The sequence below is a fragment of the Triturus cristatus genome, chromosome 10, assembly GCF_964204655.1.
Source record: "Triturus cristatus chromosome 10, aTriCri1.1, whole genome shotgun sequence".
NCBI lineage: Eukaryota > Metazoa > Chordata > Amphibia > Caudata > Salamandridae > Triturus > Triturus cristatus.
Window position 1 is genome coordinate 948289719 of NC_140593.1, and position 19069 is coordinate 948308787.

The 19069-nt window shown below is 46.0% G+C and overlaps 1 protein-coding gene across 5 annotated transcripts in view; it reads left to right on the forward strand.

Annotated features, from left to right (window-relative positions):
* The window catches only part of NKTR (natural killer cell triggering receptor), a 376878-nt gene that overhangs the window by 192009 nt on the left and 165800 nt on the right, over window positions 1-19069 (forward strand). For all 5 annotated transcript variants that reach the window (XM_085628781.1, XM_085628782.1, XM_085628783.1 and 2 more), the window contains 2 exons: window positions 7057-7202; window positions 9298-9943. In XM_085628781.1, the coding sequence (XP_085484907.1) occupies window positions 7057-7202; window positions 9298-9943 (792 nt within the window). The remainder of the gene's footprint in view (window positions 1-7056; window positions 7203-9297; window positions 9944-19069) is intronic.

The window sequence follows — 19069 nt, forward strand, 5'->3', positions numbered from 1 at the left end:
ACCGCCCAAGCGGAAGGACTCTGCTACTTCTCCTCTGAGTGCCCTCCCCACTACCTCCTCCTCTACCTCCTCCACCCCCTCCCCCTCCCAGGTCTCCGCCGCCCTTACCTCATCACTCCCCGACCCCGTCCCCAGATCCGGATTACGGGGATCCAGATTATGACCCGGCGGACGCCCCAATGGACCCCACTCCACCGGGGACCCCAGACCCATGGGAAGACTACCACAACCCTGACATACCTGATATGCCTCAGGACGACCTATACCCATCCAGGCCGTCTCCTCCAGAGGACTCCTTAGGGTTTCACCACTTAGTGCAGAGAGCAGCACACTACCATGGGGTGGACATGCATAGCGAACCAGTGGAAGACGACTTCCTACTGGACACATTTGACATTCAGGACAAGTCCACGTCTATTTTGCCCATGCTTAAAGGTGTCACCAAGCATGCTGCAGAGGTGTTCAAAGACCCTGTCAGGGCCAGGGTACTGAACCCTAGAATAGAAAAAAAGTACAAGGCGGCACCCACAGACCCTGCATACATTAAGGGCCCTGCTCCCTTAGATTCCCTAGTTGTGTCCACAGCTAGAAAGCGGGCTAACTCCCAGTCCTCAGGAGAAGCCCCACCGCCAGACAAGGAATCGAAACTTTTAGACGCGTCTGGCAAACGCACCGCCTCCCAAGCTGCAAACATGTGGCGCATTGCAAATACACAAGCGCTACTTGCGCGCTATGACAGAGCACACTATGACGAACTTGAGGCTCTTATGCAGCACCTCCCCGAAAAACACAAGCGCAAGGCTCATGACCTGATACAGGAGGGTAAACTAATTACAAACACCTCCATTAAGTGTGCCCTCGATGCAGCCGACACTGCTTCTAGAGCCATAAATACCAGTGTCCTGCTTCGTCGTCATGCCTGGCTCAGGATCTCAGGGTTCAAGCCTGAAGTCCAGGCGTCCATACTAAATCACCCTTTTGACCAACAAACTCTCTTTGGGCCAAAGGTGGACGAAGCGTTGGAAAAGATGAAAAAGGACACAGACACAGCAAAATCTATGGGGGCACTCCAATCACAGGCCCCTAAACGCTCCTTTCGACGCTCATCCTTTCGTGGCACAGGCAGAGGCTTCTCCACCGATAGCACCTCTACCTCCTACAAGTCCCCTCCTCAAAATACCTTTTCAAAGGGCAACCAAAGGGGTGGTTACAGAGGCAACAACAATAAGGGCAGGGGCAAAACTAACACCACCCGTTCCGCAACCCCGCCCGCACAATGACTTCCCTTCCCTCCCCCCAGACCATCCCACTCCGGTCGGGGGCAGACTACAACAATTTATCCACGCATGGGAATCCATAACATCGGACAAATGGGTGAACCAAATTATTCGGTCAGGGTACTGTCTCGAGCTAACATCTACCCCACCCAATATCCCACCAAGACACCGTCCAATGTCTCAAGAACATTCCACACTGCTCAAACAGGAGGTGCTCTCCCTCCTCCAAAAACACGCTATAGAGCAGGTCCCCGTCAATCAGCAAAATCTAGGGGTCTACTCCCTGTATTTCCTTATACCAAAGAAAGACGGGACCCTAAGGCCCATTCTGGACCTCCGGCCTCTAAATGCGTACATACATTCAGACCATTTCCACATGGTCACCCTACAACAAGTCCTCCCGCTCCTCTGTCAGGGAGACTTTCTCACTACCTTGGATCTGAAGGACGCATACTTTCACATTCCAATACACCCTTCTCACAGGAAGTACCTCAGGTTCGTGGTGGACGGTCAGCATTACCAATTCACGGTTCTCCCCTTCGGGGTCACAACCGCACCACGGGTGTTTACCAAATGCTTAGCAGTTGTAGCAGCACACCTCAGGCGTCAACAAATTCACGTCTTCCCTTATCTAGACGACTGGCTAATAAAAGCCGCGTCCTACAATCAATGTGTGCAACATACCAACAGCACCATTCAACTACTCCACCGGCTAGGCTTCACGGTGAACTACCAAAAGTCCCACCTCTTACCATCTCACACAAAGCAATATCTCGGGGCAACTATAGACACCTCCAAAGGTATTGCCTATCCAAATTCAGCCAGAATCGCAAGCATACAAGCCTTGCGCAAAACATTCCTTCCTCAACACTCTCTTCCAGCAAGAGTGTTTATGAAGCTCATAGGAATGATGGCGTCCTGCATTTTCATAGTGCCCCATGCAAGACTCCATATACGTCCACTTCAAGAGTGCCTAGCACAACAGTGGAACCAGGCCCAGGGTCAGCTGACGGATCTGGTGTTGGTGGACGGCCGCACCCATCACTCTCTGCAGTGGTGGAACACCACAAACCTTTCCAAAGGACGGCCGTTCCTGGACCCGGTTCCTCAGGTGATTCTAACAGCGGACGCATCGCTCTCCGGCTGGGGAGCGCACCTCTTACACCTCACAATGCAAGGTCTATGGACGCCACAGCAAAAATCGCTCCACATCAACCATCTGGAGCTCTTGGCGATCTTTCTAGCCCTAAAATCCTTTCAAAAACAGATTTCGGGCAAAGCAGTCCTCATTCGCACAGACAACATGACTGCAATGTATTATATCCAAAAACAGGGGGGGGGACACACTCTCCCCAGCTCTCCCGCTTAGCCCAGAGCATATGGAGATGGGCAATTCCCCAAAACATCTTTCTCCTGGCACAGCACGTTCCAGGCGTACAAAACACCATGGCAGATCTGCTCAGCAGACAAACGCAACAACTACACGAATGGGAACTGCATCCACAAGTTCTTCACCCATTCTTCCAACAGTGGGGGCATCCTCAGATAGACCTTTTCGCCACCCACGAAAACAAAAAATGTCCAAGCTTCGCCGCCAGATACCCACACCCATTGTCCAAGGGCAATGCGATATGGATGAACTGGTCAGGCAGATTTGCATACGCCTTTCCACCTCTCCCGCTAATTCCATTAGTGGTAAGGAAGCTACAGCAGCACTCCCTCACACTCATTCTGGTAGCCCCAACATGGGCCAGGCAGCCGTGGTACACCACACTACTACAGCTATCGGTGGTACCACATCAAAAACTGCACCTGTCCCCATGCCTCCTAACCCAGAACCATGGAGAAATCAGGCACCCGGACCCAGCTCAGCTCAACCTTGCGATCTGGCTCCTGAAATCTTAGAATTTGGATACCTTAACCTTCCCCCTGATTGCATGAACATCATCATGGAAGCCAGACGTCCTACCACTAGAGCATGCTATGCCGCAAAGTGGAAAAGATTTGTAATTTACTGCCGTAACAATACAATCAACCCTTTAGATGCATCCATACAGCACATCATATGCTATCTGCTCCATCTTCACAGGTGTAACCTGGCATATTCATCCATACGCCTACACCTAGCAGCAATCGCTGCTTATCTACAAAACAGACAGCATTTATCACTGTTCAGAGTGCCCGCTATTAAAGCCTTTATGGAAGGCCTTAAACGAGTAATTCCTCCCAGGGCACCACCTTCCCCTGTATGTAATCTAAATGTAGTTCTTACACGGCTAATGGGTCCACCCTTCGAACCAATGCATAAATGTGAGCTACAGTTCCTCACCTGGAAAACAGCTTTCCTCGTAGCTATCACTTCCCTTAGAAGGGTTGGTGAAATACAAGCGTTCACTATACAGGAACCCTTCCTACAAATACATCACAGCAAGGTCATACTTCGTACAAATCCGAAGTTTCTGCCCACGGTCATTTCCCCCTTCCATCTCAATCAATCGGTGGAATTACCTGTCTTTTTCTCGCAACCTCAATCTGTTGCAGAAAGGGCCTTACACACACTTGATGTTAAGAGGGCTGTGCTGTACTACATACAAAGAACGCAACCTTTCAGGAAGACTAAACAATTGTTCGTTTCCTTCTCTCCACCACATAAAGGCAACCCCATCTCTAAATCAGGGATAGCTAGGTGGATTGTAAAGTGCATACAAATTTGCTATCAAAAGGCAAAAAGAACATTATCTGTTCCACCTAAAGCCCACTCTACTAGAAAGTTAGGGGCTTCTATGGCTTTTCTAGGGAACATACCCTTAGATGACATCTGCAAAGCAGCCACATGGTCAACACCGCACACCTTCACAAAACATTACTGTGTAGACGTGCATTCCAAGCAACAAGCTAGTGTGGGTCAGGCTGTACTAAAGACACTTTTTCAAACCGCTGCAACGGATACCGGTGGTCGCCGCTAAGGTTGGGTACTGCTAGATAATCTATGCTAAGTGTACAATCTGCAGCTCATATGCCTCGAACGGAATATGCTACTTACCAGTATGCATCTGTTCTTGGCATGTAGAGCTGCAGAGTTGTACACGCCTCCCCGGCTACCTGTATCCGTTCCAGTCCATCTTATTTAGATACAACACACATGGGTTTCTCACTGTTATTACTACGCTCCATGTTGGCGAAAAACAATCTGAGGATGGAGCCGAAGCCCATGCGCAGTACGGACTGAAGGAGGAGTCACCGAACTCGTGACTTCCAAAGACTGTCCAAAGAACAAAAACAAACTGCAAACATCCGGGCCCAACACCAGATGGCGATCTATGCTAAGTGTACAACTCTGCAGCTCTACATGCCAAGAACAGATGCATACTGGTAAGTAGCATATTCCTTTCTTCCCACACTTGATGGCTGCTTTCTACAACAGTTTTGTCTAAATGAGTTTGTTTAAATGCTACCTAACTGGTTCCTTTGTGTTATCAGAGCTGGAGTGCTCTTTATTTAATGTCATTTTAGCTGTCCTCAGAAGTTGCTTGTAAAGCACCTCACTACTTTGTAACGATCACAGACACCAGTGGCAGTAAACAGAAGATGTATGGCAGCAGAGCCATTTTCAAGAAACTACAGCAAAGCCCTAGTCATCCCATGGCTGTCATTGTGAAAGTGAAAACAGATCAATAACTTGCTAATAAAAAAAAAAGTTATCCATATGGCGGGCCCGTGAAGCGGGCGCCATGCTAATTTAAAAGAAAAAAACTGTCGTAAAAGCGGGCGCCTGCTGAAATATTAAGCGTGGCGTCCATGTTGTTAATATGACAGTGGGCGCCATGCTGCAACCTAAAGTGTTGCGCCCGGGGATCGAGATGGGGATGAGGAGCAGACAGTCAAGCAGAGAGTAGACAAGCAGGCGCTGTGTTGCGACATAAAGCTCAGCGCCCCTGTTGTTAATATGAAAGCGGGTGCCGTGCTGAAACCTAAAGTGTGGCGCACGGGGGTGGGACAGGGTTAAGGGTCTGTGAGCTGCGCGGTCGCCATTGTTGAGTGTTTGTTGATTTTGGGCGAACCATGCATAACAAAAGAAATGCGCAGCCGCTATTCTCAAATCTGAAGCGTGCCTCATGTTTGAAAAAAAGAACATAAAGCGCAGCTTAAAACTGCGGTGCTTTTAAAAAATGTATTATGGCGTGCACAACGTTAATGGTGCGGCTGCTATTTCCGGAGCAAAAAACATAAGATAAAATGCGGCTGCGCTGTTTAAAAAAAAAAAAAAAGTGGTTGCAGGAAAGCATGGCGTGCGTGCAATAGGAAAAAGTCAGTTAAGAAAATAGTGCTCACAGACTAAATAAAACATACTGAGTAACAACACATAAGAGGGGCAGTCCTCATGGGAGGTTAGAAAAGGAGGTACTAAGGATGGACTACTAAGCCTATTCAAGAATCAAAAGCCGCAATGTACAAAGCACAGTAACAGGAGCCAATTGAAAAGATGGGCAGAGCTTCCAGTCCATAACTAAATACAGCATGTCTCGAAGTGTGTGCATACTACATGTTAGATGGTCTCTATTTCCTTAAATTGATAGTAGTCGCCGTGTGGACTTCTTTGTAAGGTGTTTATCTTTGATAGTCAAAGTAATAGTGACATTGTCTTTCTGTTATAAAATTTGGTATTGCATTCACATACATTCTTTAAATCTAAAAAGCAAGTCTTGTTGAAAGTCAACTTTAATACCGCGTTGGCTTTTGGCTTGATTGAACCTTCACATTGCTTTAGCTGCTGTGGAATTGTGTTGCAAGATCTATCCAGGAATTTAGTGGTAGAAAAGTGTGTTCTATATTAGAGTAGTCCTTTATGCATACAAGGGTAAACCCCACCTCCGGTTTTCAGTTTTGTAGTCCTTTTCTTATGGTTATAACGGGGCATTCGTGAATGTTCGGGTTCTGTGCCTTGCCTAAGATTTCATGGCAAAGAACTTGAGTAATTTGAAAAATACATGCAGTTGACTTGAACTTAGTCACGATGAACACTTTTGGAAATCTATTACATTGTTGCTCGTTTGGTTGATATTTGTAATCAGAATTTAAAAGACTAGATTTAAGTTACAGTAGTATTATTTGAGAGGGGTGAAAGAAGAAAGTGAAATTCAGTTTGGAAAACGTACACCGTGTGCTTGTAAATTGGGGTAAATATAAAAGTGGAGTTGCCCAAGTTATTGCCCATGTTTGTGAACAGAACAGTCATTGGTTTTCTTAGTCAGCTTTCCTTGGATCTTTGTAGGGAAGCGCGTGCTCATAGGCACTGATCTAAAGAGTGGGAGTGCTAATGGGAAGCTGCAATTGATACCATTGATAAGGGGATGGGTTATAAATCTGATTGTGTCCATTTCTTGTTTTTTATCCTTTCTCTCAGATCATCTTACTCAGGCTTCAACTGCTACTACTACCACATTGCTTCTCTTTGGTCTTCTTTTTACTTTACACTGTCATTGTGTGGGACGGTAAGATTTCAGAGCAGGATTGTTGGATATTGAAACCAAAAGTCTGCTTTATTGGCATTACCATTAAACTCACTAAACCAATATGCACACACAACACACAAATATAAGCATTCTTCAACCATGGTGGTGTAAGTTTTCATTGCAAAGAATTTAAGGTGTTGAGACTTATTCAAGAGAATGAATAAGTTGTAATTATTTGTTTGCATTTAGGTAAGGTTAATGTTTAAGTATTTTTACGGAATCACTGTAGAGAAAAAAAATAATTATATTTGTTTGCAATTCCTTAGTGTGCATGTAGTATTCGGATTGGTTATTTCTGGATTTGAGGTTATCGAAACTATAGAAAATCTAAAAACTGATGCAGCAAGTAGACCATATGCTGATGTACGAGTTATTGATTGTGGACTGCTTCAAACACAGCAACCAAATGATGGTAAGTTAACAACTTTCAGAGCTGCTTTGTCTATAGTATGTCTTGGCCACTCATATCAACCGTCTCCTAAAATGTGCAATCGCGAGGGAGTTATACAATTTCTACAGTTAAGAATTATACCCCCTCTTGGTACGGATAGTCTGCTTTGGGTAGTGGGTAGCTTTTTTAATTTAATCATACAACCCAGTTATACTAGAAACCAACAAAGAAGGGTAGGAAATTCTTCTGGGTGTGTCCAAGTAAACCATATGTTTCTCTGTGTAGTGCTACATGTGACGGCATACCCATGTCAGGGTTTTGAAATGAGGGGTAATGTCTCAATTGGTCATGTATCTAAATGGTCTTTAGAGAAAAGTTAAGTCTGGGAATATTGAGAATACAGTGATATGAAAATGATTTTATGGTTTTATTTGTTAATGTATTTCTGCTCTTCAGTCTGTCTTCGCCAGTTTGTAACAGTAGATGAATTTAACCGCCTGTGATAAATAACAAACACTAATTTGACTTGTTGTTTTTTGACAATATTCAGTATCATGGTGGGAAAAGTGCACCCCGTTTAATGAATTGGTGAAACCCTCTTTAGCAGTGGTAACTTGAAGTAAACTGTACTGGTTAGAGTTCACCAGTCCATCACATTACTTGGGAGAATCCTAGCCGGCTCCTCATTACAAAACTGTCTAAACTTTGTGATCTTTTAGGGCATTAGTTTATGCACAGCTGTCTTTAGGTCCCACCTCAGCAACTTAAAGGTCAGTCAGAAGACTCCTCTACCACAATCATGGTATCGTCCAGATGACTCCCCACAGCAAATGCTTTGAACCCCATATTGCCCTTTCTGGAAGGTATCCAAACACCTCAGCCTTCTTCCATTATCAACCTTACCCACCAGGCAGTTTTACAAGATGACAAAGCACCAAATGGCTTCTTAATCGCTATCAAGAGCTGTTGACTTCCTGCTGGTCAAAACGTACTCCTAATGTCTTCATATGCCTCAGAGCAAAACCAAAGGAAATGATGGACGGAGTGTTGAACATTGCAAGCACTCACCCCCAGTCAACTGATCTGGGTTTAATCCATCGCCGTTCTTTAGCCCACTCTGCCACCCCAGTTCAGACATGGCCATATGCAAATCAGTCTGACCCTGTGCCTCATGGGAACAGTCCAGCCCGAACTGCCAAACCCTGTCTTCCCTGGACCGGAAACAAGCTTCCTAGGACCGGTTTCTGGCATTTCAGCCGTCTTCAGCAAGGCTTGCTTGAATCCAGTGGCAAAGTGAGCAAGGGACTCCCATTCACCTTTTACTCTTGGACTTGCCTCTGAAGTTGCAAGTTCAAGTTCCACTTTGAGGAGGGAACGTATGTGCTCCGTAGATAGCACACAATTTGTATTTCTCAGGAAACATGCAGTGCTTTGTGCCAATCTGGATATATCTCTTGAGATCAGATTTCTGTATTCTTTGGCCTCTTCCACATAGCAAGAATTTTGATCAGTGGACTTGACATGTTGAAGAACTGACCCTGGCCCGCCGGCCTGTCTATACCCTTCTTTGGGTCCATTACAAATCTAGATATTTCACCAACTATTAATGGGGTAAAAATGTGACAACCAAAAATAGCCAATTATATTAAGGGAATTAAATTCTATGATAAGTATAAGCAACGCAGGCCTCTAGGATGCTAGTATTGTCTCCTTGAACGGACCTGTGTCCTCAACAGCAACCAGAAAACTAAAAGAGACTGGGGAGTACAGATAGTAGAGCATCACCTAAGCTCTGCACGGGGTGTGCTTTTGCGCTATGCTACACAGGGCCAACCACAGGTTTTCTGTCGGTCCAAGCAACTCTGAGAATCTAAAAGTGAAGAAATATCTACCAAATGCATAATAGCACAGAGGTGTGAAAAAACAAATTTAGAAAGATATGCATAATTGTTACATCTTGGGTCCCTTCTTGACAGAACTGCTTTAGTTGCTTCTCTTGTTAAAGAAATCCCAAATTACAGTGTTTTACATAATTTGATGTAATTTCCATAGTTGGTTTTATTCCAGATGTATTAGTTTGTTTTATTGTTTTTCTTTTTATATTTGTATACTAAAGACAGGAGCACATGTGTTCCATCAGTGCCTGAAGTTCTTATTTCAAAGACCATTACAAAAGTTGGGCCTGTTCCTGAAGCATCTATTTCAGAGAAAATTTCCAAAATTCCCTCAGTTCCAGAAGCATCTTTTTCAAAGAAAGATACAAAGGTCCTACCAAGTCATGATGCGTCTATTTCAAAGAAGATAGCAAAAGGTCCACCAATCCTTGAAGCTGCTGTTTTAGACAAAATTGCAAAAGTTCAATCTGCCAAAGAAACGTCTGTTTCAGAGAAAATTATGAAAGTTCCAACTGTTTCTGAAGCTCCAGGATTTAAAAAAATTGCAAAGGTTTCACCTGGCCCAGAAAGTTTACTTTCAGCAAAAAGTACAACTCTCATATCTGTTCCTGAGGCTACAGATTCATCTTCCAAATCTGCAACATCTTCAGACACCTCTATCTCTGAAAGTGATCTTGAACTTGAGAAGACACGGAAGAGAAAGCGAAAGAGAAAAACTAAAATGAGAGCTAAACAGGAACAAAAAAGAAGGAAGGAAGAGCGTAGGAATGAACAGCCAAGAAAAGAAGACAGAAGAAAAGAAGCAGTCAGGAAGGAAGAGAGGAGGAAAGAGGAGTCGAGGACAAAACGACATGCAAATCAAAGAAGGTGAGCTGTAGATTTTTAAATGCTTTAAAATGCACTGACAAAGGGCAGCTTGTATAGAGGATGATTCACAAAGCATTATGAGGAAGAGGTAGTCCTTCAGGAGTACTCTAATGCTCTGCGAATCGCCCCCAAAAGGTCCAACATCCTATTAGTAAAAGGGTAATTGTGTATGACTGCTTCCTATGTATTCCAATTTTAGATGTTTTTTGGGCAATAAACTAAACTATTTACGACTGCGTAAAAAAATTGTAAAGGAGTACTACTTTACCTTTATTACTTAGCAGAGTCTGCTATCATAATACAATTGTTTTGCATTCCTAGGTGAGCATGTTATCCCCGTTGCTCACAATCTTTACTTGAAGAGGTGTTTTTTTTCTATTTCTCTAACACAATATGAAGTGTGTGTGTATATATATGTATGTATGTATGTATGTATATATATATATGTGTATATATATATATAATCAAACTAAGTGTTCGAGGCATATGAGCTGCAGATTGTACACTTAGCATAGATCGCCATCTGGTGTTGGGCCCGGATGTTTGCAGTTTGTTTTTGTTCTTTGGACAGTCTTTGGAAGTCACGAGTTCGGTGACTCCTCCTTCGGTCCGTACTGCGCATGGGCCTCGGCTCCATCCTCAGATTGCTTTTTTCCGCCATCGGGCTCGGATGTGATACTTCGTGCTCCGGCTTCGAACTTCTACGGTTCCAGCCTCGACGGAATATCCTCGTTCTTAGAGTTTCTTCATCAATCTTCATCTCTCGAAGCGGCACTTTTCTCCATCCCGTACATCGGCACCGGCCTTCGGGCCCTCCTCGACTCCGGTACCGGCCGATGGAAAGGACTCCGTTCAAAAAGTGCCCAAAATGTGGGTCTAAATTTCCCCACACCGACCTCCACCAGGTGTGTAACCTTTGCCTCTCCCCAGAACACGAGGCTAGAGACTGCCCCGCCTGTAAGTCTTTTCGATCACAAAAGACTATCCGGGATCGAAGAGCTCGACGCACCATGGCGCACTCATCGACCGCAGCTCCACCGGACATCTTCGGAGACGACGCCGGAGCTTCGGGGCAACTACACGCCGAGCAGGAGGACGACGTCGTCAGCGCTTCCGAGGCCGACGACTCCGACGTGGAAGACATCACACCGGCGCAGCGGGTCGTGAGTACTGTACCCCCTCCCACCCCCGCGCCCAAAACCAAAGAGACTCAGGTTACACCCTCGCCTGCAGGCCTGGGTAAAACCAAGCACACAGCTTCTATCACCCCACCTTCGGGCCCGGTGTCGAAGCCTCAAAAGTCTCACGGCAGCTCGGGCTCGAGCCAGCTGACGCCTGGTGCCGATAAACACCATCCGGCACCGAAGAAAGTGATACACAGCTCGACTCCGAAACCACCGGTGCCGAAGCCTGGACTCTCGGTGCCGACAAAACACAAACACAAATCTGTCGGCACCGACGCTCCGGCGCCGAAAACTCCTTCGACGCCGAAAAAACCGGAGGTTCCAAAAAAGCAACAGAAACCATCGAAACCCTTGGCTCCGAAAACCTCGGCGCCAGCGGACGATTCGGTGCCACTGGACCTCTTTACACCAGACCCTTTGCAAAAGACTCTATTTAAAGATCCAAAGACTGGGCTATTGACTTTAGTTGTCAAGAAAAGACGTCTTGACACACCGGCCCCTCCTCCACCACCCAAGCGGAAGGACTCTGCTACTTCTCCTCTCAGAGTGCCCTCCCCACTATCTCCTCCTCTGCCTCCTCCCCCCCTCCACCCCTCCCAGGTCTCCGCCACCCTTACCTCATCGCTCCCCGACCCCCATCCCCAGATCCGGATTACGGGGATCCAGATTATGACCCGGCGGACGCCCCAATGGACCCCACTCCACCGGGGACCCCAGACCCATGGGAAGACTACCAAAACCCTGACATTCCAGATATACCTCAGGACGACCTATACCCATCCAGGCCGTCTCCCCCTGAGGACTCCATAGGGTTTCACCACTTAGTGCAGAGAGCAGCACACTACCATGGGGTGGACATGCATAGCGAACCAGTGGAAGACGACTTCCTACTGGACACATTTGACATTCAGGACAAGTCCACGTCTATTTAGCCCATGCTTAAAGGTGTCACCAAGCATGCTGCGGAGGTGTTCAAAGACCCTGTCAGGGCCAGGGTACTGAACCCTAGAATAGAAAAAAAAGTACAAGGCGGCACCCACAGACCCTGCATACATTAGGGGCCCTGCTCCCTTAGATTCCCTAGTTGTGTCCACAGCTAGAAAGCGGGAGAAGCCCCACCGCCAGATAAGGAATCCAAACTTTTAGACACGTCTGGCAAACGCACCGCCTCCCAAGCTGCAAACGTGTGGCGCATTGCAAATACACAAGCGCTACTTGCGCGCTATGACAGAGCACACTACGACGAGCTTGAGGCTCTTATGCAGCACCTCCCTGAAAAACACAAGCGCAAGGCTCATGACCGGATACAGGAGGGTAAACTAATTACAAACACCTCCATTAAGTGTGCCCTCGATGCAGCCGACACTGCTTCTAGAGCCATAAATACCAGTGTCCTGCTTCGTCGTCATGCCTGGCTCAGGATCTCAGGGTTCAAGCCTGAAGTCCAGGCGTCCATACTAAATCACCCCTTTGACCAACAAACTCTCTTTGGGCCAAAGGTGGACGAAGCATTGGAAAAGATGAAAAAGGACACCGACACAGCAAAGTCTATGGGGGCACTCCAATCACAGGCCCCTAAACGCTCCTTTCGACGCTCCTCCTTTCGTAGCACAGGCAGAGGCTACTCCACCGATAGCGCCTCTACCTCCTACAAGTCCCCTCCTCAAAATACCTTTTCAAAGGGCAACCAAAGGGGTGGTTACAGAGGCAACAACAATAAGGGCAGGGGCAAAACTACTACCACCCGTTTTGCAACCCCGCCCACACAATGACTTCCCTTCCCTCCCCCCAGACCATCCCACTCCGGTCGGGGGAAGACTACAAAAATGTATCCACGCATGGGAATCCATAACATCGGACAAATGGGTGAACCAAATTATTCAGTCAGGGTACTGTCTCGAGCTAACATCTACCCCACCCAATATCCCACCAAGACACCGTCCAATGTCTCAAGAACATTCCACACTGCTCAAACAGGAGGTGCTCTCCCTCCTCCAAAAACACGCTATAGAGCCGGTCCCCCTCAATCAGCAAAATCTAGGGGTCTACTCCCTGTATTTCCTTATACCAAAGAAAGACAGGACCCTGAGGCCCATTCTGGACCTCCGGCCTCTAAATGCGTACATACATTCAGACCATTTCCACATGGTCACCCTACAACAAGTCCTCCCGCTCCTCTGTCAGGGAGACTTTCTCACTACATTGGATCTGAAGGACGCATACTTTCACATTCCAATACACCCTTCTCACAGGAAGTACCTCAGGTTCGTGGTGGACGGTCAGCATTACCAATTCACGGTTCTCCCCTTCGGGGTCACCACCGCACCACGGGTGTTTACCAAATGCCTAGCAGTTGTAGCAGCACACCTCAGACGTCAACAAATTCACGTCTTCCCTTATCTAGACGACTGGCTCATAAAAGCCACGTCCTCCAATCAATGTGTGCAACATACCAACAGCATCATTCAACTACTCCACCGGCTAGGCTTCACGGTAAACTACCAAAAGTCCCACCTCCTACCATCTCACACAAAGCAATATCTTGGGGCAACTATAGACACCTCCAAAGGTATTGCCTATCCAAATTCAGCCAGAATCGCAAGCATACAAGCCTTGCGCAAAACATTCCTTCCTCAACACTCTCTTCCAGCAAGAGTGTTTATGAAGCTCATAGGAATGATGGCGTCTTGCATTTTCATAGTGCCCCATGCAAGACTCCACATGCGTCCACTTCAAGAGTGCCTAGCACGACAGTGGAACCAGGCCCAGGGTCAGCTGACGGATCTGGTGTTGGTGGACGGCCGCACCCATCACTCTCTGCAGTGGTGGAACACCACAAACCTTTCCAAAGGGCGGCCGTTCCTGGACCCGGTTCCTCAGGTGATTCTAACAGCGGACGCATCGCTCTCCGGCTGGGGAGCGTACCTCTTACACCTCACAATGCAAGGTCTATGGACGCCACAGCAAAAATCGCTCCACATCAACCATCTGGAGCTCTTGGCGATCTTTCTAGCCCTAAAATCTTTTCAAAAACAGATTTCGGGCAAAGCAGTCCTCATTCGCACAGACAACATGACTGCAATGTATTATATCCAAAAACAGGGGGGGACACGCTCTCCCGCTTAGCCCAGAGCATATGGAGATGGGCAATTCCCCAAAACATCTTTCTCCTGGCACAGCATGTTCCAGGCGTACAAAACACCATGGCAGATCTGCTCAGCAGACAAACACAACAACTACACGAATGGGAACTGCATCCACAAGTTCTTCACCCATTCTTCCAACAGTGGGGGCATCCTCAGATAGACCTCTTCGCCACCCACGAAAAAAAAAATGCCCAAGCTTCGCCGCCAGATACCCACACCCATTGTCCAAAGGCAATGCGATATGGATGAACTGGTCAGGCAGATTTGCATACGCCTTTCCACCTCTCCCGCTAATTCCATTAGTGGTAAGGAAGCTACAGCAGCACTCCCTCACACTCATTCTGGTAGCCCCAACATGGGCCAGGCAGCCGTGGTACACCACACTACTACAGCTATCGGTGGTACCACATCAAAAACTGCACCTGTCCCCATGCCTCCTAACCCAGAACCATGGAGAAATCAGGCACCCGGACCCAGCTCAGCTCAACCTTGCGATCTGGCTCCTGAAATCTTAGAATTTGGGTACCTTAACCTTCCCCCTGATTGCATGAACATCATCATGGAAGCCAGACGTCCTACCACTAGAGCATGCTATGCCCCAAAGTAGAAAAGATTTGTAATTTACTGCCGTAACAATACAATCAACCCTTTAGATGCATCCATACAGCACATCATATGCTATCTGCTCCATCTTCACACGTGTAACCTGGCATATTCATCCATACGCCTACACCTAGCAGCGATTGCTGCTGATCTACAAAACAGACAGCATTTATCACTGTTCAGAGTGCCCGCTATTAAAGCCTTTATGGAAGGCCTTAAACAAGTAATTCCTCCCTGGGCACCACCTTCCCCTGTATGGAATCTAAATGTAGTTCTTACACGGCTAATGGGTCCACCCTTCGAACCAATGCATAAATGTGAGCTACAGTTCCTCACCTGGAAAACAGCTTTCCTCGTAGCTATCACTTCCCTTAGAAGGGTTGGTGAAATACAAGCGTTCACTATACAGGAACCCTTCCTACAAATACATCACAGCAAGGTCATACTTCGTACAAATCCGAAGTTTCTGCCCAAGGTCATTTCCCCCTTCCATCTCAATCAATCGGTGGAATTACCTGTCTTTTTCTCGCAACCTCAATCTGTTGCAGAAAGGGCCTTACACACACTTGATGTTAAGAGGGCTGTGCTGTACTACATACAAAGAACGCAACCTTTCAGGAAGACTAAACAATTGTTCGTTTCCTTCTCTCCACCACATAAAGGCAACCCCATCTCTAAATCAGGGATAGCTAGGTGGATTGTAAAGTGCATACAAATTTGCTATCAAAATGCAAAAAGAACATTATCTGTTCCACCTAAAGCCCACTCTACTAGAAAGTTAGGGGCTTCTATGGCTTTTCTAGGGAACATACCCTTAGATGACATCTGCAAAGCAGCCACATGGTCAACACCGCACACCTTCACAAAACATTACTGTGTAGACGTGCATTCCAAGCAACAAGCTAGTGTGGGCCAGGCTGTACTAAAGACACTTTTTCAAACCGCTGCAACGGATACCTGTGGTCGCCGCTAAGGTTGGGTACTGCTATATAATCTATGCTAAGTGTACAATCTGCAGCTCATATGCCTCGAACGGAATATGCTACTTACCAGTATGCATCTGTTCTTGGCATGTAGAGCTGCAGAGTTGTACACGCCCACCCGCCTCCCCGGCTACCTGTATCCGTTCCAGTCCATCTTATTTAGATACAACACACATGGGTTTCTCACTGTTATTACTACGCTCCATCATTTCCCTGTTGGCGAAAAACAATCTGAGGATGGAGCCGAAGCCCATGCGCAGTACGGACCGAAGGAGGAGTCACCGAAGTCGTGACTTCCAAAGACTGTCCAAAGAACAAAAACAAACTGCAAACATCCGGGCCCAACACCAGATGGCGATCTATGCTAAGTGTACAACTCTGCAGCTCTACATGCCAAGAACAGATGCATACTGGTAAGTAGCATATTCCTTATGTGCACAATACATGGTGTGTTCAGTAGTTGGGCAAGGAAGCAATATTCAATGGATACATACTCTTATTCTTGGTATTCTTTTTTACATGTGTTTGGGGTTTCCCTGCATGATATGTACGGCCAGAAAATACTTTTTTCAATAAGAAAATCACTTCACATTTGTGCGAAAATGATCCTAGAATGATTGCTCCGATCACTCTCACAGACCCTTCCACTTACTATCAGTCCCAACCCAGTTGCTGGTTTTTCAATCAAAAACAAGGTTTTAGAAAAGGTTTCTTTAAATGAGCACCCTTTCTTGAATGTCAGCTTAGGTATTGGTGTCTCCATTTTTTTTAAAACAGATTATTTTCTTCTGTTTATTAGTTCTGTTTGGCTTTAAACAATTCTTCCTTTTCCATATATGGTGTTAAAGTGTAGCTTTTGTCAATGGGTCCCCAGCTCATTTGTCCAAGCTCTGCATTTCCTGCTTAATAACATGTCATGCAGTTAATTCAACTCATTCAGCAGAGGAATCTGGTTAGGGTTTTGGAGGATGTACCCGCTGTTGATGTCGAAGATTGGGGCTAATACTTGAGGTGACCATTGCTGTTGGGACCGTGCGCCATCTATCACATCTAAGAGGGATTTGAAGCTGGGTGTGGTAGTTGTTTTTACAGTGCCTCTTGGTCACAGTTTGAACATTGCCTAATCCATTACCCTTCCAGTAGGGAATTTCTTGGGCTACAAGATTTGGAATTCCACAGTACCAGACAACCTTTTCAAAGTCAGGATTCCATAATACCAGACAACCTATTCAAACCTGAAGACATAATTACAGTACTACTGGGCATTGGGCAGAGAGGGTGATCTTCCTCCTTCAGAATACTGATGAAAAGGCTGAGTTTTCTGGGTTTGATCAGACTCCCAGACTTATTATTCTAGGAAGGTTAATGAGTCATTTGTCAAATCAATTCTGTGAAGTAGAATCCACCTAGCTGGAGGCTCTCTCTACATTGTCATCTGCACCCGGTTCCAACAAAGATGTGGTCTATTATTGGGCAACTCCTCTCTCCCTGGTGTGCATTAATCACATCATTTTGTGAGCAAGCAAGGGGGTTCTTTTTCTCCAGTTCAAGATACTGTGCCAGTTTTATTTCCTTCAACTGTGCTCGACAACAAGCACAAGACTCCAAAAAAGATGAAGATAGACAGTTGTAAGAAAAGCAACAGTTCTGCATTGATAGCAACTTGTAATGATGCAATGATTATGGGTTCCTCATGTCAGTAGTTATTGAAATTCAGTTGTAACCTTTGCAGCACCATTGTTGAAATATTAGGCTTCCCAGCCTTCAGTCTTTACTTGAGTCACATGCATGAACCATTTCCAGTTCTGTTAAAGTTTAATTGCTAATAGTTTTATTGAATTCCCTATAAGAAAGAAACATTTTAAACATAAGCCCCTCATCTCTTTGCTCCACCACCTCTCAGTCAAGAGACATTTCCATATGCTTTTAAAGACCAAAACCCAATCAAATAGATTCCCTATACCACTTTTTGTGGTTGGCAATCTTGAGACCTGTATTCTAGTATGAATTTGGTTTTGGAGGTATCTGCAGGCATGTCATCTGCTAATGTCTCCTAAACCCGGCCACAAGATTACCTCCAAAAATATTCTCATATTAAACCTCACCAGTCTGTAGTCTGAGCGGGGTGGTATGGGTTCTGTAGAGAATAAAAGTAGATTCTCTGCCTTGCTCATGTTTGACGTATCCGCTATCATTTAAAAATGACTTTATATTGCTTTTAAAGAGGTGGATTCCTAGTCCGATCATAACAACCTTGTATGGAAGTTACATATGTTTTTTTGTGTTTTTCTGAGCATCTGTTAAGGTTTTAGATGCCAAGGAGATTAAATTAATAGAACTAATCTTTTCATAAAGTAGATTTTCTAATGAAGTCAATTGTTGTGGCTGTTTTTATGGTAGGGTCCAAGACCCAGTGTCTGATTTGGATCTACCTAAAGATTTCTTCTTCAGCATCACTGCCCCAAAACACAAGATCAGGCATCTGGAGAGCATATCCCTACTATTTGTACATCTCCCTTCCTTCCAGCTCTCAAAGGCAGCTGCTGCTCTTCAATTTTGAATTTTCCAACAACTTGCCAAACTCTAATCTAGAGCCCTCTAAGCGCATTTTTTTATATCGCACCAGAGCTGGATAGAACACCCCTCAGACTTCCTTCCTCCTCAGAAGACCCGGAACATACGGGCTATAATACTGATATTTTTGGAGTTAGCACTTCTTCCGTCTCTGACAGTCCTGCGTCTTTTGGGTTTCCTAGTCTCAATAATTCTAAAGAGCCACGATACATGTCATATGAAGGGCCCTCCAGTGGTGCCTCCACTACCCATGTGCTCAGCATTGAGTTGTTCTGACCGACCGGATCTAAGTCTTCACAGAGGCCACACAAGATGCTAAGTGGTGGTCAGTATTGGAGCACTTGATTTGCAGGTAACCATTCTGTCCATCTCCAACGGTATCTTCAGAGGTAGTGGATGGCTCCATCCTTGGTTGGGGTGCACATTTGCTGAATTTGGAGATCAGTGGCCTTGATCCCCAAAGAAGCAGGGGTGCAGTATCAGTGTGCTAGAGCTTGAAGTGATCCGCCTTGTCTTAAAGACGTTCCTGCCCTCCATCCGCAAACATTCAGTACATGTCTTGAAGGACAATAGGACCAGTATGTTGTACACCATCAAACTTGGATGATTTTGCTCACACCTCTTGTGCCTAGAAGT